Source organism: Tinamus guttatus, unplaced genomic scaffold (assembly GCF_059628265.1).
Source record: "Tinamus guttatus ecotype Peru unplaced genomic scaffold, ASM5962826v1 Tinamus_guttatus_pri_ptg000307l, whole genome shotgun sequence".
Taxonomy (NCBI): Eukaryota; Metazoa; Chordata; class Aves; order Tinamiformes; family Tinamidae; genus Tinamus; species Tinamus guttatus.
The window spans coordinates 1,337,305-1,361,658 of record NW_028288841.1 but is presented as its reverse complement, the minus strand read 5'-3'; the positions used below and the strand labels follow the sequence as shown (position 1 = coordinate 1,361,658).

Sequence of the window (24,354 nt, the reverse complement as noted above, 5' to 3'; positions counted from 1 at the left end):
GTCTCTTTTGGACACTGCTCGTCACAAAGGTTACTGAAATACTTGTCAGAAGACAGACAAAGGGTGGACAAAAGAGGGCAGAACTCATGTCTAGCAGGTAGGGCAGTCTTCCATTTTTTGGTGGACTCCAGGGGCTGCTGCAACCTGCTTAATAGGGCACAGAGATATATAAATGTATAGATCCCCATAGGATTAAGGTCTGAAATAGGAGCTTAACTACTCCCTGTGATGACTGATACTGGAAATACCCAGGAAAAAAAGAACATTGGGCACCTAGGGAACCTTTATGCCAAAGACTGAGGGGACCTGTGGACCTCAGCACCTCCAAGGTGAAGTGATTCAGGACTGCAATTTTGAGGCATTTATTTCTCTTACAACTGGTGTATATAGGGTGTGTATGTGTGTATATATATATACTCTTTCCAGCTCACATCTCACTCTAATCTTCTTGACTGTGGATTTACTTTGACCTAGGCGTTACTCAGCTCTACCCAGAACCTGCAAGCCCAGCCAGTTTACTGCACTCAGTAAATCCTGCCTCTGCTGGGGACGAGCTGATCACCCTGCAGTTTGTCCTAATTACATGCACACACAGTGCTAAATGGTGCCTTTTCAACTCCCATCTTTGCAGCTGCGTGGGGCTGCATTTAAAAAGAGAATTCCAATTCAGCCGAAGCCCCCCAAATCAATTAACTACCCGGGGTAATTTCTGTTTCAACCTCAGCTGGAGTGTGAAGCTGGATCTCGATCTCCTCCTTAGCCTGCAAATGGCTCTCAAGGCCACACTTGCTCCTGAGGTGCTAGGAGAGGGACAGTCATGATTTCATGGCAAGCCACCAGCTTTAGCAGAGCAAGGTATGGTACCTACCCGACGCCTGGGCAAAACGTGTGACTCCGTTTTCACCGTGCATCTCCTACCTGGTCTTGCTAAACCCTTGATCGTGTTTTGAGGGCCGGCAGCTGTGGCTGGCAGGCACGTACGGTTGGCCAACACCATAGGAATTGTCGCTAAGCGGCCCGCCTGGGACCGTGCTCCTAGCCCGTGTCACGTTCAAGGGATGTAGGACTTATCCCCCTTTGCTGCCAACCATTGGTGTCCACCCAGCCATTACCAATTACAGGAACTGCTACAAAGGCAGCAAGGGTGGGGGGGTACGGGCGAAAAGCCAAGAAAATCAAGTTTGTTTAGTGAAAGGCATTGTCTTTTTCCTTAATGGGGTTGGAGTTTCATTTCCTTCAGTTATGTCCCACTGGGTGAGGTTAAAATGGCTCTTAAGGGAAACAGTCTGACAGAGATGCTGAAACAATATGTTGTCACCGCCCAGGTCAGAACCGGAGAAGAATAGGTTATTTTTACTGTATCACTTAGTGGGGATGGTATCCGAGATCTAAGTCCATCTTATTCCCTCGAGGAAAAATATTGTAAGAAAATGCTGTGACATCCGCCTAGGCCACAGCGATCCAAGCTGCCTCCCCGGGACGCGCGTCTGCTTCCAGCAGACACGTCTGCCCGCGAGAGATCCCCCTCCAGGAAGCTCCGGGTGGCCCCGGGAAGCTCCGGCTTCATCTGACCGACTTCATACGGATATACGGAAGGCAGCGCTCCGGTCTGCCAGGGACAGCACACGAGCAGCCCGCGTGCGGCCTGCTGGCAACACCCCGACCCGAACGCAACGGGAGAACGGACCCAGCGGGAACCAGGGCCGCGGTCGGCTCTCACGTATGCTGCTACAATCCCTAATTAACGGAGGCCAAAACTATCGATTGGCAAATCAATGCCAGCAAAACGTGGAAAAAATGTAACACGGGAGCAAACACGGTCCCTCTACGCTGCCCCAGTGCGTGCTCCCCCTTCCCCCCTACAGTCAATAGCTCCTTTATTCCCGCAGAAGAATCCCGTGTCTGTCCCGCTGCCACCTGTCAGTCAGGTGTACCAAATCCCTCCGGAGAAATATCCCCCTGCAAGGATCCCAATGCTCTTGCTGCTCCCCCACGCCTGATTAGCTGAAAATGCCAAAAAAGATTAGCCGTAAGCGGCAGGTTCTGCGGCCAGCCCTGGGCAGCCCCCCGGGCTCTCCCATGCTACAACTGTTGGATCTCTGCACATCCCGCCTGCACCTCGGATAACCCATGCCCTTTGGAAAATACTGGCATTGAGGAGCAAGCCTTCAAAACATGCAAAAAATGAGGGGTAAGGGAAGGGAGAGGCATGGGGCAGAGGGATCAACGAGGAGAGAGGGAGATGGGGGAAGACCACGGGGGAACAGCTCATGTTCCAGCTGAACCATGGAGGTTTTTGACAGACATAGGGATTATGCATCTGAAAATACAGTTTGACTTCTCTTCTGGAATTACAGCAACAATAGCCACCATGACTCTTACTGCCTAGTGATAAGTGATCAACGTAGAGTAACACCTTCCACGTGGAGCCTCAAAGACATTCGTCATGTCCTCCTTTACTTCCCTTAAAATTTTTTTTAAAAATCAAGTGCTCAAAACAGAAGTGCACAAAACCCTGATGGATATACAGAAAGCAAAGGCTTCTTATGCACACATATATGCTTTTGTAGGTATTTGTGCATGCTAAAAAAGAAGTCCAAGCTTGCACCTGAAGATCAAGAACCACAGCAAAGAAGTAACTTCTTATTTGGTCAACACTGAATAGAGATTCAACATTCTGAATTTATGACTAGAATAACTGAAAAATTATTTTATAGCTTCTTTTTCCCCTAAAAATACAAAAGAGAGTTTCAGAGAGTCTATAACTTTAGAGGGAATGCCTGAGGAATGACTGCATGCCTGGGCTACTGATTTTATGGACAATTTCTGTAGCGTGATGTAGGCCCCCACTACATTTGCTCTCACGGCCTGTCTTCTCCTATCTGTGCTGACTGTATCCTGAACTTCTCAGGACATTCTCCTTCCTTTCAGCCTCAATGGCTTTTGAAAGACGTGCATTTATCCCACTAAAATTAACTTTTATGACCCTATTTAAGCTCATTGCCTCTTTAGGTATTGTCATCACTCCTATTTTGCTACCATTTTTATTGCATATCATGGAAATCAAAGTCATTCTCCTACATAAAATTGAGTTTCCATAGATCTGCTAACGTATCTGTGATTTATTTTGGGGCTTTTTTAGGTGTATGACAGTCATGAACATTTCAGAGTTAGAAGCACTGACTGTCATTGAGGGCAATGGAAAAACCGCTATTGATTTCAACAGTAGCAGGATCTGGTCCCACATAAAACTGCATTTATTATGTTTGGCTCATTTCCTAGGATGACTTGGAACTTTGAAACCTGTAACACTTGATGTTGACAGCTCTCCTTCCCTCATGGCGCAGTGTGGTTAGGCTAATCAATACATGATTAAAATAAACAGCCCAATCAAACTAATGGCTTTAGTGCAAGTCTTCCTGATCTGCAGAAGGAAAAAAAAAAAAAAAAAATCTCTTTTTGTTTGGCAGCCCTGGAGGCAACACTGAAGACCACATTCCTTCATTTACTGCCCTTAATTCATCTCCCAAGCTCTTTCTGTTTTATCATACAATATATCTACCATACTATCTGATAAATTACATCTCTTTTTATCACAAATATTACCTTTCTTAATCTTATTCTTAAAAATGACTCTAATAAATACCCAGCACTAATTCTTACCATTCTCTGTCTTTAATGGATGTCTCAGATGCTCTTTTTGCTTATTTCTTTCTCTTGAGTATATGCATTTACTAAAATATCTCTCTCTCTCTCCATCTTTTCTTCTTTTTCAGGCGTCTCCCATATAGCTTCATCATCTTTTCTTTCACTACTAGATTTTTTTTTTCCTCTCCTACGTTTCGTGGGGAAATTTGCTACTGAGAATATTTTGGAAGCAAAATGCCTTCCTTTATATAGCTCAAGTACATTATGAAAGGAAGCCCAAGGCCTTAATGCAATTTCTTCTTAATCTGTTGTGATCTGAACAAAAGGTGTGTTCCCATCCCTATACTTTTTCTTTTGTGGTACTTCAAGTAGGCACCAGGTCACAGCTCACAGCTGGCATGAAATGCTGAATCTTTGGAAAGTTTCAGCAGAAAAATCTGCAGTTGAGTAATACTCTGCTCATTTGGCTATATTGATTCATGTGAAAGAACAAACGAACTAGTTACAACTGGACCCAGCAGCCTAGCAGGCGACTGGCACCCTCCATGCACCAGTTGCAACTCTGTCCTGCAGAAATCCCGCAGCCGGCACCACCTTGTCTGCGGTCTGTCGGGTTGGACCCAAGCTGCTGACCTGACTTAATGCCCGGGGTTGCCAACTAACAGCCCCCGATGGGCAGTAGGCAGGAAAGAAGCACCCACTCGCTGCTGCTTTCCCTGTGTCACCACCAGGCTGCCATTGCAAATGGGAAAAAAAACATTAATTTCCAGCAGAATTTCATTTTGCTCTAAAAGTCTGTGGTTCAGTGGAGTTACAAATCTTAATGTCAATTAGGCCAGTTCTGCTGCCACTAAGAAAACGCATGAGAAATCATGGCCTATGAATGTTCCTGATCCTGACTTAAAAAAAAAAAAAAAAAAAAAAAAAAGACAGACAGAAAAGAGAAAACCTCTAAAGCTTAAAACCTCTAAAGCTTATGAACTTGAACAACCAGTGTTGTGTGCTATGCCTATTGAATGTTTTGCATGTGATTAATAACATATTGATTCTATCTGACACATCTACAAGGCACTTACAATGCATGTAACTATCTGGCTGCAATTTCAGTGTTATGATAACACAGTGGAGCCTGAGTACACAAAGAAAAACAATAAAGTAGCCATTTGATGAAGCTAACATTGTAGCTAAACCGTATAAATTCATTTTCTTTTTTCTTGGAAATAAAACATTCTGTTCTTACCTGGTTTTGTAACTAATTTAAAATTTAGCCCTAAATTCACTGACGTCCACTAAGGCTAGTGTTTAGGGATTTTTCTTAGCTGAAGACTGATGCATTTTTTTCAGTATGTTTTCGAAACAGGAAATAATTGCGTATATGCATAAGATCACATGTTTTGGAGAAAACAAGCTCAGTTTTCCATACACACTACTGACTTCAGTCAGCTTTGTACCCAGCCTGTTGCCATATCTAGCTAGGCCACCTCAATTACACAGATGGAGTTGTGTTTTTGTTTTCTCTCTCCATCCATCTCAATTTTGAACAATATCTGAGGACAGATTTCTACCTCACCTGTGGCAGGTGTTTCAACATGCCATGTAGTAATTAGGTTTTCAGGTTTGAATACAGCTAAGAGACAGTGTTGTGTCTGGTGGACCTCTCCACTGCCTCCAAGTAGCTGGATCCTTCTGCATTTGCAATGTGAAGATATCCTGACCTCAAGTCCCTTATAAATCTAAATTGCAACACCACCAGCCAGGGGAAATAATCCTCTTTCTTTTTCCTTGCTTCTCTGTCTGCACAGTACCTGAAAGACCAGGATTTTCCAGCATGCATCATTAATGGAACAAAGAGCTTTGCAGCACAGAAATTTGGGTGCAAAACCGCTAAAAGGTGCATACAGCCAACAGGGCAAGTCCCACTAGGAGGCCACAAAGTTAAGGATGCAAAACCTTGAGCTAATGCCAAGAGCTCCAACACTTCACAATGCGAATGAGCTCCTTTTTATTTCAGTCTTGACTTCTCCTCCATGCTGGCAGCAGTGAAAATATGAAAAACTGAAACCAGTGTCAGCCAAACACCCTCCTGCCCTGGCAGTGCGGTGCTCACAAGACTAAGGTGCTGTAGCAGACACCATTGCACCCAGGCCTTGAACTGTAAGAGATTCTATAAGCACTGTAATTTACTGTTGTTGTTTTCTTCCTTAAAAAAAAAAAAAAAAAAAGGAACCGAAACTTTAAACATTATCAAATTTCACACAGGAAATGAATCAGAAACTATCGTGAGGCAGAGCAAAACGGAATGTGGGGGATATCTACAGAGGACGTGCAAAAAGGAGAAGTGGCAGAGCCGATGAGTAAGCTCGCCGAGACAGCACAGCCTTGCAGAACCCATGCCTGACCTGCAAACTTTCCCCACAAAAAATGAAAAAAGGCAGCGAAGCTGTGAAGGTGCTGTGGTATCTACGTGTTGCTGTGCGGCTGGCGCCAGGCCCTGCCTGCGAGGCTGCACACTGGCATGTGCTGCTTAATCCAGGGCGCTCTCGGCTCCGTGCCCTGGCTGTGCCGTCCCTGGGACGCGGCCGCCCATCCCACACCGCAGCTCATGCGAGGCCCTGGGCCAGGGTGTCCCTTCTGAGGAAGGGCACTGTTTCCTACAAGCCAGTGACTGGGCATTACTTGATCCAGAGAACAAAACGAAACAAAACCACCACCACCAAAACCCACCCCCCACAACTTTTCGATCATTCCATGTCTGTCCAGGAGGCCGGAGCTGGAGCTGAGACCTTTTGCATCAAGCACTAAACCTATTAGCGCCTGAACCTCACGTGATTCAGCCTAATCTCCTCAGAGGGGTATTTTCAATTCTCCTTAGCCCCAGACCTTTGACACAGGCTAGCGTATGTGGAGATCAGCGCTCATTTTGATGTCAGCAGATAAGGCGAGCAGAAAGCGCTAGAACAGCAACTTCCCTTCTCCAAGGAAAGCTGCACGCAGGCAGCCTCTGCACAGCCTGTGCAGGGAGGCGCCTGCTCCGTGCCCGGAGCCCCATCCCACACACCAGTGACAAACACCCACCGGAATCTCCATGGGAATTGCTGACTCCAGAGGGATTTGGTAGAAGCCAGGAGCCCAGGCAGATCCCAGTACAAGATGGATTTCTGCCTTTACACCAGGCAGGCCCTTACACCAGGGTGGCTCCATGCCATGGGTTACAGCCCCTCACTTTGCTGCTGCTTTTTGCAGGCAGCATCCCTGGACAGGGCAGGACAAAATGGGGACAGCTTGAGGAGATTTCTCTATCTCCTATCTTTCCAAATAAGCATCAGCTGGTGGTTTTCATTTAAGCTTGTGTTTATAGTCCCACCTGACTACTATCAACTGAATTGACTCTAGTTCACAGGCCAAGTTCACAAAACTGAGCAGCTGAGGCCAAATTCTTTCTTACCCTAACTTCACCTAAGAGCACATGCTTATACTAGGTCCTAATACAGCACATTAACCTTTAATGCCTAAAAAGCTGTTTTCAACATGCCTACAGTTGTTGGTCCTTTTCCTTTTCTGTGCGTGTGTGTGTGTGTATGCGAAAAAGGTAATTAGAGACAGGTGGGGAGTTGTTTGCAGTCCCTTCATAAACACTGGGGATGTGACAAAGAGCTGAGCTAGCCATAAAAACACTCCATATGTAAACTAATGGCAGGAGAAAAAAAAAAAAAAAAAAAACACCCACCACCAACAACTTATTTTTGCTTTACATTTATAAAACCTTTTAAATATCTCACAAGACATACAAAGGCTCTGGAAACACCTGATAGAATTCTACAGCTGGAGAGCCAGGTGACTCAAGGTTAGGTATTTTTGCTTTATATTCCTTATTTGAATATTATCCTGTCCACTGAATTTGACTTGTAATCAATAGTTTGTGCCCTGCATAAGCAATTCTGAACTCCACTGAGTAAGTAACAGTATCTTCTGCTACTACTGCATATTTCTTCCCCATAGCACAAGGTTCCCCATAGCACAAGACCCTTCTCGGATTTGGAAGAGCAACCCGCTGCATCATCGAAGGGGAGAGAATTGACATGGTTACTTTTCCATAAAGTGCAACCCTACAAAATCATTTCCACATTTTTATTTTTGCTAGCAATTGGAGGTTTCTGTATGTTACTTGATAATAGCTAGATCACCACTGAAAATTCCCTAAACTGAATCTGGGAGTGGATTTCATTTTTTCAGGCACCACTTAAAATGAAATATGCCGGAAAAAAGAATTTTTGCAAGCACATTGACCAACCCATGAAAAACTGCTACCCTGCAGAGCTCCCATAAGCCCTTCTGCATGTCCAAGGCTCTTTGGCACATGTCTGCAGCAGTGGGAAGGAGTTCAGCTGTGAAGCAGATGCTCTGCGCAGGATTAAATCCCTCACGTGGTTACAGTCACAGGAAGAAACCAGCACAGAGCTGCAGTGCAAGGGCAGCTGGTGACAAGCTAAAACCCTCAATACTCTAAAGCTCTTGTCAAGACTACTTGAGGCAGTGCTGCTACAGAACAGGATTTGCAATTGAAAAGGTAACACGTGAATTCTCATTCTGAAATATTTATTGCCCTGGTATAATTATGCATAAAACTCTTCAACTGGTAATTTCACTTGGCACTTAAAGAAGGTTTTTTGAGATCTCAAGTGAAATCCTGGTATTCCTGAAGCTGGTGGTTGAAATTATAATGAATTTTTGAGACACACAAATGTCACCTACTAATTCCATCTGAGGTTACCACTTGCATTTTGATTTTGATTCTATTCAAGTAAAACATCTGTAACTTCACCAGCCCTAGGGAGATCACTCCTGTTTCATGCAGGTATGAATGAGTTGGACTCAATGGGGAATGATGAGCTAATCATGCACCTATCACCATGGCCATATTAGAACAGGAACAGGGTGTTAAGCAGAATCTTGAGTAATTTAGGTTCAAATGGTCCTTTAGAAGTCATATAGTCCATCCTTCTGCTCAAAGCAGGTTACTCAGGGCCTAGCCTGGTCAAAATCTAAAAATCTCCAAGAGTGGAGGGTACACAGCCTCTCTGAGCAACCCATTCCAATGCTCCAGCACAGGGACATTTATTTTTTCTTATCTGCAATCCAATTTTCCCTATCAGACTAAGAAAGAGTACAAGGAGGAAAGGGGAGAAGAGGATTAAAATCAAAGGCAATACTAAATGGAAAGCTCCAGCTTGATACTCTGATACTGCACAAATACAACATGAGCAGTTGCAAAGAAAAAGATACAGAGGGTGGGTATGGTGAGATACAAGTGAGTAAGCTCCAGGTTAAGTTCAAAATAAGCAACAGGCTATGGTGGTTCCATATCAGACAATGTTCATTTTATTGTCAGAGTAAAGAATATATTCCTTAAAAAAACAAAAGCCCAAATGAATGTTACAATGCATGCCAAGCAATTACTGCCTTTCACAATGTGTCCTATGATTCACTGTGCCACAACAAATTGGCATATGGTGCTCATTCAGGGTACACAACTCACACACTTGCAATAGCTCTAAGGAGCTAATAGTTATTTGGACTGCAGTTATTTTTTTTTTAATTTCCCTGTGGCAATGCAGTAAAAGTCATGCTTATTATTGTATTATTTTCAAAAAATAAAATAATGTGTTTAGTGGCAGGCAAGTATCATTAACGCCTCAATCCTCTTGTATTGTAGGGAAATCAATTCAGACAACCTCTGGCATGCAAAAGCACATAAATAATTGGTAAATACTACCTGTGGTCTTCTGGGTCCAGATTTGCCTGATGCCAAGAGCAATCAACTCCTTTTTGGCTGCAAAGGATAGGAGGGCACTCAATACCTTGCAGAAGGCACTCAGAACCTGGCAAAATCAAGCTTTCTGCGTGCCAACACCCCCATGAAAGAGCAACTCCTGAAATGTGGATGACAGAAATGGTTTTCTTTCCTCAAGAGAGAAGGCAACGTCCTTGAGAGACAGAGAGCTGGTTCTGCACAAGGTCTGAAATGCCCCTGCCTGTCTGGGGAAGGTCTGTTCCCTATGCCTACTGCTTACCAAACAGCTCTGCCACTTCAAGGGAGAAAAAAATAACAAAGCATCTGCTTTTCAGTAAGTCTGCCCAAGAGCAGGAATAGACTAGAGATCCAGGAAAGTTTTTTATAATTAATGAGACACTAGAGATGCTTCAAAGCAGGGATCAAGCAGAGGTAGAAGAAACTGTGCACGATTACAAGAGAATTCTTCGTCTATAATTGAGACTACTCAAATGAGCCTGGGCTACACCATGACCAGGTGGGACCACCAAGAGCTTCCGAGGGGCAGTGGAGCCTTCTGTCACATTGAGATAATGAGGGGTCCACACAGCACTGGTATACATCTGAAATAAGCCCACTGAAGCCACTGTTATTTATCAGCAAAAATGGACCAGTAAGATCAGAAATGGGCAAATGGGATATTGCCTACGCATTAGCTCCTGCAGAAGTGCCAAAGATTTGAAGGTCAGCAGGATGATTCCTGAATGAGGGCTTGCAAGACACGCTCTTGCACCTATAATGTAAATGGGAGTCTGGTTTTGATCCCACTTACACAAACTAAAGCAATTGTAATGTGCTCAAACCAACAAAGCTACCCAGGTATAAATCAGCTGAGAATCACCTCCTGGATTTGTACTTCTTTGCAGCTGATTTGACAGGCGATATTAAACAACATTAATATCTCAAAATATGACTTGGAAGGAATAACATAAACAAACACCTGAACCTACAGCTCTACTGTTCCTTGATCCCTAAGGAGGCAATTATTCCCTCTGTCATATTCTGCATGGTCCAAATAAAATGTTTGCCAGCACAGATATTTTGTTCCCGGGTTTTTGCTTTATAAAATGTGAATTTGGACTGTGTGGCCTCAGGTGTTTTTTTTTTCAGTGCTGAACACAACAGGTTCCAAATGGCGATTGGGGAATATGGCCAGAACTTTAGCATATATGACAACAGTGAATAATGGCCTGTTCTGCTTATTTTCTCACCTTGAATCTCCTGAAGTGTTTAATTGTGTGGAAGTTGCTTGAAATTGTGCCTGAACAAAGACTGCCACAGTATGACCTATGCTTTTTTATTGTTCTTCTGTAGATTATTTGCTACTGCTCACAAATTATTCCTTTCATCTTTCCTACTTTTCCCTCTTTTTTTCTTAAATGTTGTTGATTTATTAACATGTTTATTTGCATTTAGCTCACCTACCTTCCTCTAGGAATGTACTTCAGAAAATGCAAAATCACATAAAACCCAAGTAGAGTCCAGATCTTTCTCCAGTCTTACTCATCTATGCAGCAATGCTAATGTTGTCACTTCACCCAAGGACAGAAAAACAGTATTTAGGAAATAACCACCTTCCTCCTCAACTGAGAGCTCCTCCCTCCTTAGAAGGGAACATGCCCTTTGTCCAGATCATATATCCTTGTTTTTTTATTGGTTAATTCAAGACAGGGTTAGCTACATTTTCATTACAGTGTATTATTTGTAGCTTCTGTTTTCATGAAGCAGCTGTAATAAACAAGCTAGATTCATCTTCCTTTTTAAATTGCTTGAAATAATTAGGCTTGCTAAACTTAGATTGTGAAAGAACCTACTGATTTCCCCCTCTCTCTCTCTTTTTTTTTTCAATAAATAGAGAAGCTACAAAGCAATTTACCATCAGGCGGGCCTGGGATAAAACAGTATGAGCTCCATATACTATCCAAAACGTATTTTGGATACGGATGAGGAAATAATTAGATGAGGAATAATTAGATGAGGAAATAATTTAGGTTTTCTAGACAATCTTTTGTAAGTAAATGGTGATTGTGCTGAGTTATTTTAACAACTTCACTGTGTGTTAATCTTCTCCAATCTACACTCAGGAAAGGACTTCTTGTCACTCGGGTAAACTGCACGGAAAGGAGGAGCAAAACTGAGACTCAGGGACAGATCTGATTTTTGAATTCCTAGCTTGATGATTTATACTGCATTCAGCTATTATAAAACCCTTGACCCCTGCCTTCGGGCATTCACATACCAAACTTAAAACTTGCAGTTTGCTCTCATCTCTGCATCATTTACTTTTTGCACTCATTCGCCCTCCACTACAACTCGCTGTATTAACAGTCCAAATATTTATTTAAAATAAATAAACATTCTGCCTTCCCTGACCCAGTGTGGGCACTTCACAGCTCCTGCTGCATTTCCGTGCCTGATCCAAGAAACCTGCTTCATGACAGCACCACACAAACATCCTCTAACAAGCTTTCCACTCACAGTCCTTTTGTTTAGTAGGTTTTATGATGCATCAACCTATAGTTTTATTCTTAGTGCAGATAACACCATCCCCAGAAGTCCAGGTTTCCCCAAAGCAATGGAAAAGACAGGATGAAAAATACGAGGATCCACGAGAGGCCTTAGATTAAATGGCTCTGCAAGAGGGAACTGGCATCATTCTGTTGTTAGCTGACCAAAATGCGAAAGAGTGAGGAAAATATATCCATGCTTTGAGAAAGACAACATCGTGTCATACACACCAGGAATACAGCAACAATATACTAACTGTATAACAAGAAAAGGCATAAAATGAAGAAAAGGAAAAGGCTACAGTTGCCATATTTTGTATTATGAACTTTTATAACCAGAGTGAGGACAGTATGCAAACAAGAATGAGGGAGCTGGGCAAGGACTCCGGAGCAATATGCAGAAGACAGCCGCAATAGGATTAAAATATAAAATGGCAAGTGCTTCTTGGCATAACAGCGTCTATGTGAACATCAGGATAAGATCTTGGGGCATTAAAATAAATATGTAGGCATGCAGTTTTGAACCATTCTTAAGTGCAATGTGTACGCGGCATGCACTGGGATAGGAGTCAGTGTTAGGAAGGATAAAGTCCTGCATCTAGGGAGAGCACTGACACCTCTTGAGGAGCCGCCAGCTGCAAAGCTGTGAATCCAAGAAAGACCTAAAGGTGATTGCGAGCAGCAAAGTAATAGTTTTCCTGTGTGATACTAAGGAGAGATGTGGGAGAAGGGGGAAAAGCCCAGCTATTTTGGGGTGGGTATATATAAGGGATCATATGGAAAGTTGAGGCATAAGGCTATGTTAAAACTACAGTGGAAACAACATAAGGTGTTCAGGTCTCCCCAGGTTAGGTAGGGAACAAAAGAAAAATGAAGGAAATATAAATGAGGGCAATAAAAATGATCTAAGGAGAGAGTAAGGGAGCTAAATTAATATGGTCTAGAAACAAGAAGACTCCTGGGCTGAGATCCAGCTATAAATACCTTCAAGGAACTATGCGCAGAGGCAGATAATTAATCTAGCTCAAAAGATGATAGGAAAAGGAGCAATTCCTTGAATTTAAGAATGGAAAACCCAGGATGTAGAGTAAGAATAAGTTACTTGAAGAAACACACCTGCTGAAGAGCACAGACCCTAATCATGGTAGCCAAGGCACACTTACTGTCTGCATCCAAGAACGGGTTGAATAAGGGGCTCTGGGAAGTGGTCACAGCCTTGTAAAATCCAAAGAAATCACCGCAGACAAACTTACTGATCTTTCTTTATGGCCTGACAGACGGCTCCTCTCAGGAAAAAAAAGAAAAAGAAAAAATAGAGCGTGAAAAAATCCATGCAGCAGTAATACACCAGCACCAGGGCTCAGGAACGGGGGCGAACAGCGCTCCGACGCGCAAGCAGCTACCAGCCACCCCGCTGGGTCTGCTGGGTGCCAGGCAGGGCAGTGTCAGCAGGGCAGAAACTGCTGACCCAACCGGCAGATTATTCTGAGTCTCAATAGTGAGGTCAAAGGGTGAAGGGGAACTACCTTTATTTCATATTTTACTGATACAGTCTTCCCCAGCCCTGTGTTAAGAGATCCTGTGTGCATGCTTTCAAAGTTGCTGCTTAAATTACATATTTTGTCTAAGATTAGCTGAAAACCAACACTAGCAGTATATAACCATCTTCAGGAGCACTAAAAGACACTACCATTTAAAAATAAAATAAAAAAGCAAAACATTTGTAACACGTCTTAGATTTTTCAAAGAAAGACAAATGGGTATACCCAACCGTGAGGAATAGAAACCCGTTATGTACCATTATTACCCCCCCCTTCGAAATATCCCATCCCAACTGCACTCACCAATCGGGACTTCTGTCCCCTCCTCAATGTAGATGGGCAGTGGTGATTCCTCCATAGGATGAGGCACTGATGGAAAGTAATGAATTGTGGTAGTATTTGTCGCAAAGTGACAATAATAAGATGGTCCCTTTCTTAACATTACAACTACCTATGGCTGGTTATTGTCACAGAGTCCTTTTTCAAAGTGGTCACCTCCTGACATGGTGACCTGTCCAATTCACACTCCAAGGGGCTAATCCCCACTGAGGATTCAGGGCCACAGGAGTTAACCCCCCTCCTGAAAGTTCACAGGGCCCAGGAGAGATCCCTATCCTGGATGATGCATGATCCTGGCACTTGGCAACAGCCTCACTATTGATGTCCTTGGAGCTTAACTCCCTTTTGGAAACCCCTACAGGTGGAGAAGCCAAGGGAAGCCAATGCACAGACAGGCACAAATGGATTTATCAAGTCTAACTCGTAGTATCTCATGCACAGAACCAGAGAGAGGCTCTGATGCTTAAAGCTTGCCTTTAGCTGTTGAAAAGCCACAGCAGGTGCTGGAAGGATGTATCACAAATGACCTATGGACCACAGACTTTTCATTATTCACTTTAGAGGGTATATATTTGACTTATGAGGCTCTTCATAAATTGTTTATGAAATTGAGATCACTACAGAAAGCTCTTAAAAACTGTACTGTAATAGGCTTCATGCTTTAATTTACAATTTGGGACATCACACGGTCTCATCTTTAGGATTGGTCTGTTGCGTTCTTTTCTACTGGGAGCTTCTGCCTTTAAAGACAATTTTGTTACGCTATTTTTCATCTAACATATCTGGGAAGCATGTGAGGCACATGCTTTTGAAGAGGTTTGAATTTCCTATAACGGAATGGAATAATAATGAAATACTAATGTTGAAAACCATAATAATGAAAAGACTTCTGGAATGTTTCCTCCTCTGTTATAATTTAAAAATGATGACGTACCTTTTCAGAGATACAAATCTTAAGCTGGGATTCCCGCTACGAGAAAGGACTATTCTTATATACCCGTGGGGCTTTCTTTCACTTACTAGAGGCTTTCTTTGGAAAGATTGCCCCTGATATCCATAAAACAGCCAAAGAATGCTTATTTAAAGCTATAAAGTGTCTTAGAACGTTTGTGCTAGAAACACAATCCGAATCAAGAGTATTTTCCAACAGATGTTTGACTAGCAATGGGCCTCATGTAAACCCACACTCATATTTGCTGGATTCAAAGGGCCTGCAATTCTCTGCCTTCACCTAACCCCACCTCTGCCTGTAAATGGAAAATGAAGGGAAGCACAGGGGAAAGGGAACAGCAGAACACGGTTGTCTACAACACTACCATACAAGCCACAGAAATCATGGTCTACAAAGGCGCCTTGCGCAAGCCGCTTTTATCTAGAAGCTGAACTAACATTCCAGCCCAACAATAGCAAAAAAACATTTGTTACCACATGGCATTTTGCTACATATTAACCAGCAGTTGCTACGCAAGCATAATGGAGTGCTGAAATTCAGAGATACATGTTATTTTTCCAACAAAATGTTGATTTATGGCAAATCAGCCTAATGTGAGTGCTCGTGGGCTTGCCATGCCACTTGACACAGTACATGCTTCGGAGTTATGCAAAGCAGGCCCTGCATTGGGAACAATGCAGTCATTTTCCTTGCTAAGCTAATTTTGCATTAAGGCAATGACAGTCTTGGTCTATGCAGCCCCCTAAAGCATTTAATCAAATTTATTTACTAGGAAGAAATACCAGAGCCAAACTTACTCTACTACTCAGAGTTTTCAACTCAGACATCTGCAAGCAAACCAAGTCACTAGGTGATGTGGAAAAAACCTCCTGTACTTTTATGACATGCAGCTTTCCTTGTCCCATGAAGAATACTGTACCAGGCTCACCTAGACTGAGCATTTAGTCTGGAGCCAAATGCTTTCAAAGAAACATTTACAACAGTATTCACCAATGGATGGTTGCATTTACTCTTATTTCAATGGGTCTCATCAAGGATTGTGGAAAAGACCTGGAACACCTATATGCTATTTGAGGCCAAATATGCATATATCCACTCTCTCTCGCACACACATATACATGCACACACAAGCATACATGCACGCAAACAAATGGCTCTACAAGCAGAACTTGGATTTTGTAGAATCCAAGACAGAGAAGCTTATTCTTGTGATAGGATTTGGGAATTAGGGACTCTGGGGTTCTGAAATGAGCACTAACTCATACCTCGTATTTCCTCTTTGTCTCGGGGAAACCACTTCAATACTATGCCTCCACAGAGCTCACATACCTAATTTAAGGGCATGCTGCTGAAATGGCTACTGTAAAGCTCTTTACAAAGGTTCCTAAATTCTAGAGTGACATGCACAGAAGAACTGCACAGATAGATAGATTTAAGATAACAGTTGCTGAGTATTATTATTGTACAACTACAGCCTATTTTTACATGCTCTATACTTGGTTTCTATGAACAGATGGTAAGTGTTCAGTATTTGAAAGTTCTAAGCATCTTCATAGCCCTTTTGTAATTTCATAAACAAGTATAAATAACACTTACATGAAGAAGAGTCTCTTCTGAATGGTTTTTCTCTTCCTGTTCGGAGAAAAGAGAAAAAGAAAAAGCAAAAAAAAAATTAAGAAAAAAAAATGGGTGTAGCAAGACAAATTAGGCATGTTTTAACATTATCATGCATAGTGTTTTCTGAATTTCATCTGAGTGAGCTTAAGCTTTTGAAGAACATCCAGATGCTGAATATAGTAACAATGCAATAATAAGACACTACTAAAACATCACAGAAATGTTGGCTACATCTGTCTCATAAGCAAGAAAATTACACTGTAGCAGCAAAATAAAAAGCAAATGCTACATGATCCAAAACAAAAAGAAGGAACTTTTAATTACCTTCCAACTTACTGACAGCCCCGTGGCTCTGTGCATGGGCTGTCAACTGCTCCTCCATCCCTGGCTAACCTGCAACCACAACCCCAAAAGCAGGGCCCTCCTTTTGCATTTTGGCACAGTGTAATTTGGTTTTCTACTCCGGTACTCAAGCAGCAGTGACATTTAAACCCGTGTCCTGGAACCACGGCAAACGACAACGTTCTTCAAGGCTGTGACCATTCTGGGCAACGCAGAGCCCACAACAGGAAACCCTGTAACTGCTAACATGAACAAGCCTCCCTATAACAGCACACGCTCCCAAAGCCGCCCTGCTGCGGCCTCCTGCCAGCCGCCTCCCTCGCGGCGGCCGCTCAGGGCTCGTGTGCGGAACAGGGCCTTGAACTGTGAAGGCCCTTGGAGCAATTTCGGGTTAGTACCGACCTCCCTTTCGCTTGTGTAAATCTAGGCAAGCGGCAACACAGAGAGAAAGAAACAGTCGAAACGCAGCAGATGCTGTAGGGCAGCAGCCTCGGTTGCTTCGCTCTTCCCCGGATCACGGATCGGGAGCGCAGCAGCCCTTCCCATGGCAACCACCTTGGGAAAAGAAGGACGATTGCATTTGCATGTTTTAACTTCCCAACCAGATTATCTTCCATCAGTATTAGCTCCTCAATAAGCAATTTAAAGAGCACTGCTTAGTTTCTACGCCTTGGAATGATACTCGGCTAGCACAAATCAATTAAACCCATGGCACTGCAACAGCTGAGGATTCAAGTAAAAATGCGTTTATGGGGGAAGTTCAACAAATGTTAAATGGCTGAAGTTTCAGTTACGAGCTTATCTTCCAAACACCACAGACTCAATCTGCAAAGAAGCAGCATCAGAATAAACCAGACCAGAGCCAGGATCACTTTAAAAGGCATAACCCTGATCCACTCTGCTCACATATGCAAGGCTAACGATGACAAGTCAGAGGCACTAATCCTAATAGACTAATCCTACTAGATAGTCTATTCAAAGTTGCCCTTCTTAAACAGTCTACAAATTATTAGTATGATCGATCAAATAAGCATTACTTGTATAAGGCTTTAATTACCACAGCCTTCACATTTGTTTTTACGTGCTGTAATGTAGTTAAGCTTAAAAGAAACAAATCAGCGTAATCTTTTTTGAGTCATTTGCCAAAATGATTGAATGCCCAAACAGGACGTTGTTGCAGACACACTTGCATTACTGGTGCAACTGGGGTTTTGTAGCAAAACTGAGGGAGCTTACAGAGTTAGAAGGAACAAAATTAAAATAAATTGCTGCTGAGTCTTGGGGTGCGTTGACGAAAATCCTGGGAGCATCACTGCCCATGAAACACGGAAACCTACAGAGAGAGTCCTTGGAAACAGCCAACGGGACTTGGCTGGAAGCCACTCAGCTGAACCTCAGCCTTGGTTATGTAGAGTATTGATTTATGGGAAACCTCACTGAAATATCTGCAGCATTTGGCTGTGGGACCAGTTCCTCCCTGGGGCTCTCCAAACCTCACGGCCCTGGGGCACGGGAGGTTTCACAAGCCCCACGCAGAAGGACTAAGCCAACCTGAAGAGTCTTCACATTTCTTCCCACAGCCACGTTGCAGCTCTTCTCATACATATTTCGAAGGCACTGAGGACTCTTGCCACAGCCCAGACATTTCACCACGGCCATCTAAGAAACCTCAAGACGACCTTCCTCAGTAAGCTATAACCAGGCAACTACCAACAGAACAATATACCGGATTTTGCTCTTGCTTACATTTTACTGGAGTAAAATATAAGAAAAATCGGTAGCATTTGAAGCATTCCAGACTTGTCCTAGATTGTGGAGTTAATCCCAAGAAACCCGGTGTATTTGACCTAGCCCCTCCAAGACACAACAACCTCCTGCCTCCAAAGCCCCCAGAGCCACCTGCGACCTCCTGCTTTCTCCAGGGCATCCCTGAAAACCCCAACATTTGCGGGGGACAGAAGGGGCTTTCAAGGGCCCTACCAGCACACGTTGCAAGATGCAACTTAATAAATGACAGCGAGATGCAGCCTTTGGCGCCCAGGTGCTGGTTTTGTGCCCTTTCCCGGGGCGGATGGACCCACGGGGAGGGAAAGGTGTCTGTCGCCCTCCAGTGGGTGCAGCCTCCAAGCAGCCCGAGCCGTGAGCAAGGTGGGAAAGGGGGAAGGAAAAGAGCAGGTGAGACACAGGCAAATAAAGAGAGGAAGAAAAGGCAAAGCAGACAGAGCAGCGGGAGCTGAAGAGGAAACACAAAAGATGCTATCTCTGCTAGGGTCAAAAATACTGTCTCAAGTGCCAGCCTAAGCACGAAGACGGGCTCCGGCCAGGCGCAACCTCAGTTTACTCCCTCCAGTTATGGCAAGTGACACTGCTACCGGGTTAGCTGGCTGGTTTTCCTACATAAAATAAAATAAAATAACCCCCTGCCCTCTGCCTACTCACAACATGGTACTGGTGATGCCAGCCGTCAGGGGAGTCTTTCCCTAATACTCATGCAGGGATGGACAATGCCAATAAGCAGTCAGCTCGCTCGGATCCAAATCTCGGAGCAAACACCCGTCTGTGAAGGCCGGCGAGGTTCCGGGCTGACCTTCATCACCCGCCGTCCCGCAGCCCCGGCTCGTACCGGGCCGGTTTCCTTATGAACCCAAACCGGGCACCTAACCCGGCAGCAACGGCCGGCCGGGGACAGAGCCTCTTGCCCACACGGCGGCCACACTTTTCTTTGCTACTCCAAAACTTGAAACATTTTGACATGCAAGCAAAAAAATACTGCAGTTACCAAAATAGCACTATAAACACAACCAGTTCCTCTCAGAGCATTTTCTTAATGCCTTTCCCAATACGGTTAGAAAAATGGGAACTAACCAAAGCCTCCATCTTTACACCTTGGCACAAACTGTGCTGGAATACGTGTGCCGCTGTATTTCACAGGGTCTATCTGCATCCTCTCGCATGACTCCTTCTATTGGTGACTTCTTTAAAGGGTCGTCTCGTTAAAGAGAAAAAATCCCCTTTTACAACCGATATGCACAAAGCGTTGCTGCTCCTAGAGCTGCCGAGGGAAGAGGCGCTTTGCCTCCCGCTTCCTAACACACACGCTGCACATTGCTCTGCCTAGGCGAACTCAAATAAATTCTCCCATGTTCTTATATGGCAACCTCGCACATCCCTCCGCACGCACGCCGTCCCTTACGGCACCAGCTGGAGAGGGGCTTTATCTTAAAGCCCTCAGGGAAGATTTTTAATCCAAGTTACCCCAAGGTGACCAGTGAATTTCTGGTCTTTGGCCCCCAGCTGGGCCCGGTGACCTGCCCTGCGCAGCCCGGGTATTTTCCTCGAGTCCTGTCACAACTTTGGCTTCATCTTGCAAGGAGAAACAAAAAAAAAAGAAAAAAAAAAAAAAGGGAAGGGAGATGAAATAAGGGAAGGAGCAGAAGGGGCAGCACCCACCAGGTAGGCCCACGAGCATCGCACGCAGCGCTGCCGGTACCAGCCGCTTAACTTGAGGTTAGCGCAAGGCAGCCAGAAAAAATACAGCGGGGAGGCGGGGGATAGGGGAGGAGGTGAGAAAAAAGGGCAAAAATAGACGGGGGGAAGCGCGCGCCGCGATGCTCTGGAGGGCGGCCAGCAAGTGGTTCAGGGTGCGCTGCAAGCTGCTAGCTTGGGGGGGAAATAAAGAAAAAAAAAGTTAACGCAAGGTGGTGTGCTGCGGGGGGAAGCGCGGGGAATGAGAGCGGCAGGGGGGACAGGGATGAAGAAATGAATGGGGCAGCGGACAAAGCGAAGGCGCCGCCGCCCCCGGCCCGGTTCGGTGCGAGTCGGTTCCGCGGCCCGGTTCCGCTCGGCCCGGCCCGGCCAGGCCGCCCTTTGTTCGCCGCCCTCCCGCCGCCGCCGCTACCTGCGTCCGCTGCCCGCGGTGCGTGCGCGCCCTGCGCCCGTGCGGCGCGTCCGGCGGAGCGGTGCGGCGCGACTAGCAGCGCCGAGCGGGAGGAAACGGTAATTTATAAGCGCTTTCTTCCTGACCTCTCGTGTCTGTTGTCTAATGAGGGAGCTTTGAGCATCACCCATCCTGCTGAGTGGAAAAACACCGGCACGGCCTCTTCTTTGCTGGGGAGGGGGGAGCCTAAAGGAAGGCGTGTGGGGGGAGGAGGGGCCTCGCCGCAGACGCGGCGGCCGGGCCCGGGCTGGCGGGCGGCCGGGAGCGGCGGGGAGCGGCGGGCGGCGGCCCCGCGGGGCGGCCCCGGCTCCCCCCGGCTCCCCCCGCGCCGCGGGGGCCGCGCCCGGCAGCGGCCGCCGCCGCCTCGGGCTCCTCGCTGCCTTTTTCCTTAATTGTCGCCGCCACAAAGGGCGGCCTCCGTTTAAACAAAGCGGCGGGCGCTGGCGGAGCTGTCCCCGCTCGGCGACGGGGCGGCCGGGGGCCGCCTTTCGGCCCGAGGGGCTTTGGGGGCACCTGGCAGGTGCGGCCGCGCTGCCCTTCGCCCCTGCGGGCCCACGAGCAGCCCCCGGCCCCGGGCACCGCGGCCCGGGGCTGGGGAACAAAGTACGGCCCGGGCGGGCAGCGGGAGCGCGGCGGGCGTTGGGGGCGCGGGCAGCGGCGGCTGCTCCCTGTGCTCTGCGACTCGAACGTCTCCCCCTCTGGTCTGCGGTAGTTTTGTGAACAAAAGGCTAGGGCGGCCCGGCGGGTCGCTGGGCATTTTCATATAACGCCCGCGGGAGGTCTGGTCGGGTACCGTGCGCTGTACGGCGGCAGCGGGCTCGCGGCGGGCAGCGCGGCCGGGCCGAGGGGCGCCCGGGCCGCCTGTGTTCTGCAGGAGCCCCTCTGTGCCAGCCCCGAGCTGGGCCAGGGGACAGCAAAGAGCACGTGCAGCCCTGGTGGCCCGCGTGCCCCCGCACGTGGGGACAGCGGTGCGCAGGGGCCAGCCCTGTGCCGCCTGTCACCTGTGTGGAGGTGGCTGCCGGGATCAGATTCCAGCACAGCAGCCTCCAGGGAGGTCTCTCGCCAAGGCTTTCTCCTCGGCTCCTTCACGTGAGCGTGCACAAAGCTGCCCCCCTTCTGAAAACTCCTCCTCTGCGATACATACGCGGGGATAGCGCGAGGCTCTAACACGCTCTGCCATTTCCCACTATCCAGGCTGATTTGCGAAGCGGCTGGGTCTCTTAAGTGCAAGGTAGATACAGGCTGATGATAAAGGCAGCTAATTGAAGAGCTATCTCCTGCAAACAGACCGGTCTAAACTAATTACACGATGTAGCGCATGCTGCCACCTACGTGTTGTGCTTCATGCACCGCGGCTCCGCATCCCTCGCCATCCGCGGCAGCCGCAGCGCGTTGCGAGACGCAGCTGCCCGCTGCAAGCGGCGGTGGCTGCGCTACGGAACGAGGCAGAACATTTCACACTGCTGCAGCCGCTTGCTCAGCAGATGCCCCCGCGCAGATGAGAAACCAGCAGTCACATCGGTGAAACGTAAGTAGCCGCTGGAGCCTCCTCTGGGCGCAGGATCCTGCCAGCACAGCTGTACCATTGACAGCAGTGGAATATTTTGCTCAAGTTCTCTAGAGGAATCAAAGCCTGTATTTTCTGTCTCTGGCTCTCTCTTGTTCTGTTGTTTCTCACCATTAAAAAAAAAAAAGGTCAGCCACAGAAAGCACATGGTTGCTCTTTGTGTTTGCAAAAAGCCCAAAGCTGTTTTGAAGTCGGAGGCGTGTAAACAGTACCTGCAACTAAGCAGGATAACAATAATAATAATTAGTCCTTTTGTGCCCTAAATACGTGCATCCCTGTCTGTTGTTTCGTTATGAGACAGCACAACTTCGGAGCGCGTGCGACTGATTGAGGAGGATCTGGGGAGTTCAGGGGTTTCTGCCGTTGGCCGCAGCAGCGTCAGGCAGCTGTAATCCCTGTGGCTTCCCCAGCTCAGTTATGTAACCGCACTCAGAAGTTAGAGCCCAAATCACAAAGCATATGCATGCGTATAGCATTAAGTATACAAATGGTGCCTTAAATGACTATCTTTTCCTGTAGGTCTGGTTTTAATCTCCTATCAGTATTTTTAGTTCCGCAGCTCCATTGATTTCAGTGGATTCAGACCTTATGTGCACTGGTGAGACTAAGAGGAGAATCAAGCCCAGACTCCTAAAAAGTCAGTCAGGGTAACATTAACCAAAACTTAAATTAGATAGGCCAGAGTCATGCCGATTATAGGAAGGTAAAATTCCAACAACTTGTCTACCATGTCTAAAATTTATCTAGTATTAAGATGCAATATGAAACCAGAATATAATGTTCTGTGACTGCCTTGCATATCAGCTGCACCAGCAGGTTTTGGCACCCTGGTGCAAGGCAGTTTGGCATCCACCTTCCTCTGCATTTTGCCTCTTTCCTGGAGACTATTTTCCTCATTAACAGGCTGACCTGTTTTATGGAAAGGTGCTGGGTGCCGATACAGTGTGCACCTTTTGGATCTCTTTAATCCAATAACTCTTTTCTAATCTCCACGTCTAGGTCACAGGGTTTAAAATGGACACTGGGCCAAATCCCAGGCTTGGCTACAGCATGTGTAAATCTACTAGGAAGACACTGGAGGCAAATGAGATTCTCTGCATTTGCACCCTGCAAAAGAGGTCTCAAAGGGCAGTGATGTGAATGCCTAATTTTGCAGATGGGTGCAGATTAGCACAAATATATGGCACTTAGGTCAGACTTCTACTGGGAGAAGTAGCTGGTTGGGAGTATTATGAGCAAATTCTCATTTGCTTTATATTGAAATGAATTTAATATTTCTTTTTTTTTTTTCTTCAGGAGAAGAACTTGTTTCCTTTCAATATTTGGCTGCCAAAGAGAACATGTTTACCAGACTCAGGAGCAAGGCACAACAAGAACAGGGAGTAGATCATGTAGGGGCCGAGAAGATTTTACATACAAACATTAAAATAAAAAAGCAAAATGTACCCAAGCGCCAAGTCCAGCACTCTACATGTAAAGAAAAGTGTGTAAGCAAGGATGGCAAAAGGAACCTCATATGGGGGAACAGGCTCATCACATGAATGATTCCCTGAATGCAAACTTTGCACACAATCCTATATTGGGGCAGCCTTAGGGGTTCCCCCACGTGGCAAAGGGCCCTGAACTCAAAAAAGGGTGCCAGTTTTTGTGAGGGATTTGCACATCAGGCACCACAGCTTTTAAGCACTGCTAAACCAGGGAATAGAACTGCTGCTATTGCTATTACAGACCAGGATATTTCACTAATCCATGCAATCCACTAAGTTGCTGTAGTTTTAGTCTGCATTTATTTTCAATGAAATTATGGCCTGGACAGTTAATTTTTTCCTAGTTACCCAATCAAATCCTATACAAATAAAAATCAAACAAAATTCAAAGCGTGACCTGTGGTTTTCGAATGCTCCCCCCACCATGTGAACCTGCAGCCGCTGCACTAGTGCACCAGTTGAGCAAACAAATAAACAAAAACAACGGAAAGCTCCAGCTCTTCTTAAAAGTTAGTCCTGCTGGCTTTAAATTACATTAACAATGTAATTTTAGCACTAGTAGTGGCCTGTTTTACTTGCATGTGAAA

General features: G+C 45.8%; 1 protein-coding gene across 6 annotated transcripts in view; it reads right to left on the bottom strand.

Annotated features, from left to right (window-relative positions):
• SLC6A6 (solute carrier family 6 member 6) overlaps positions 1 to 20,876 on the bottom strand; it is a 48,018-nt gene extending 27,142 nt beyond the window's left edge. The window contains exons 1-4 of one of the 6 annotated variants that reach the window (XM_088528218.1): positions 20,800 to 20,876; positions 16,414 to 16,449; positions 13,830 to 13,895; positions 9,422 to 9,478 (exon numbers count right to left, since the gene is read on the bottom strand). In XM_088528218.1, the coding sequence (XP_088384344.1) occupies positions 9,422 to 9,478; positions 13,830 to 13,884 (112 nt within the window). In that variant the 5' untranslated portion in view covers positions 13,885 to 13,895; positions 16,414 to 16,449; positions 20,800 to 20,876. Of the gene's footprint in view, positions 1 to 9,421; positions 9,479 to 13,148; positions 13,286 to 13,829; positions 13,896 to 16,413; positions 16,450 to 20,674 lie in introns of those variants that run through there. The other 5 variants (XM_088528217.1, XM_088528219.1, XM_010225513.2 and 2 more) reach the window with 5 other exon arrangements.
• Between the last annotated feature and the right edge of the window lie 3,478 nt (positions 20,877 to 24,354).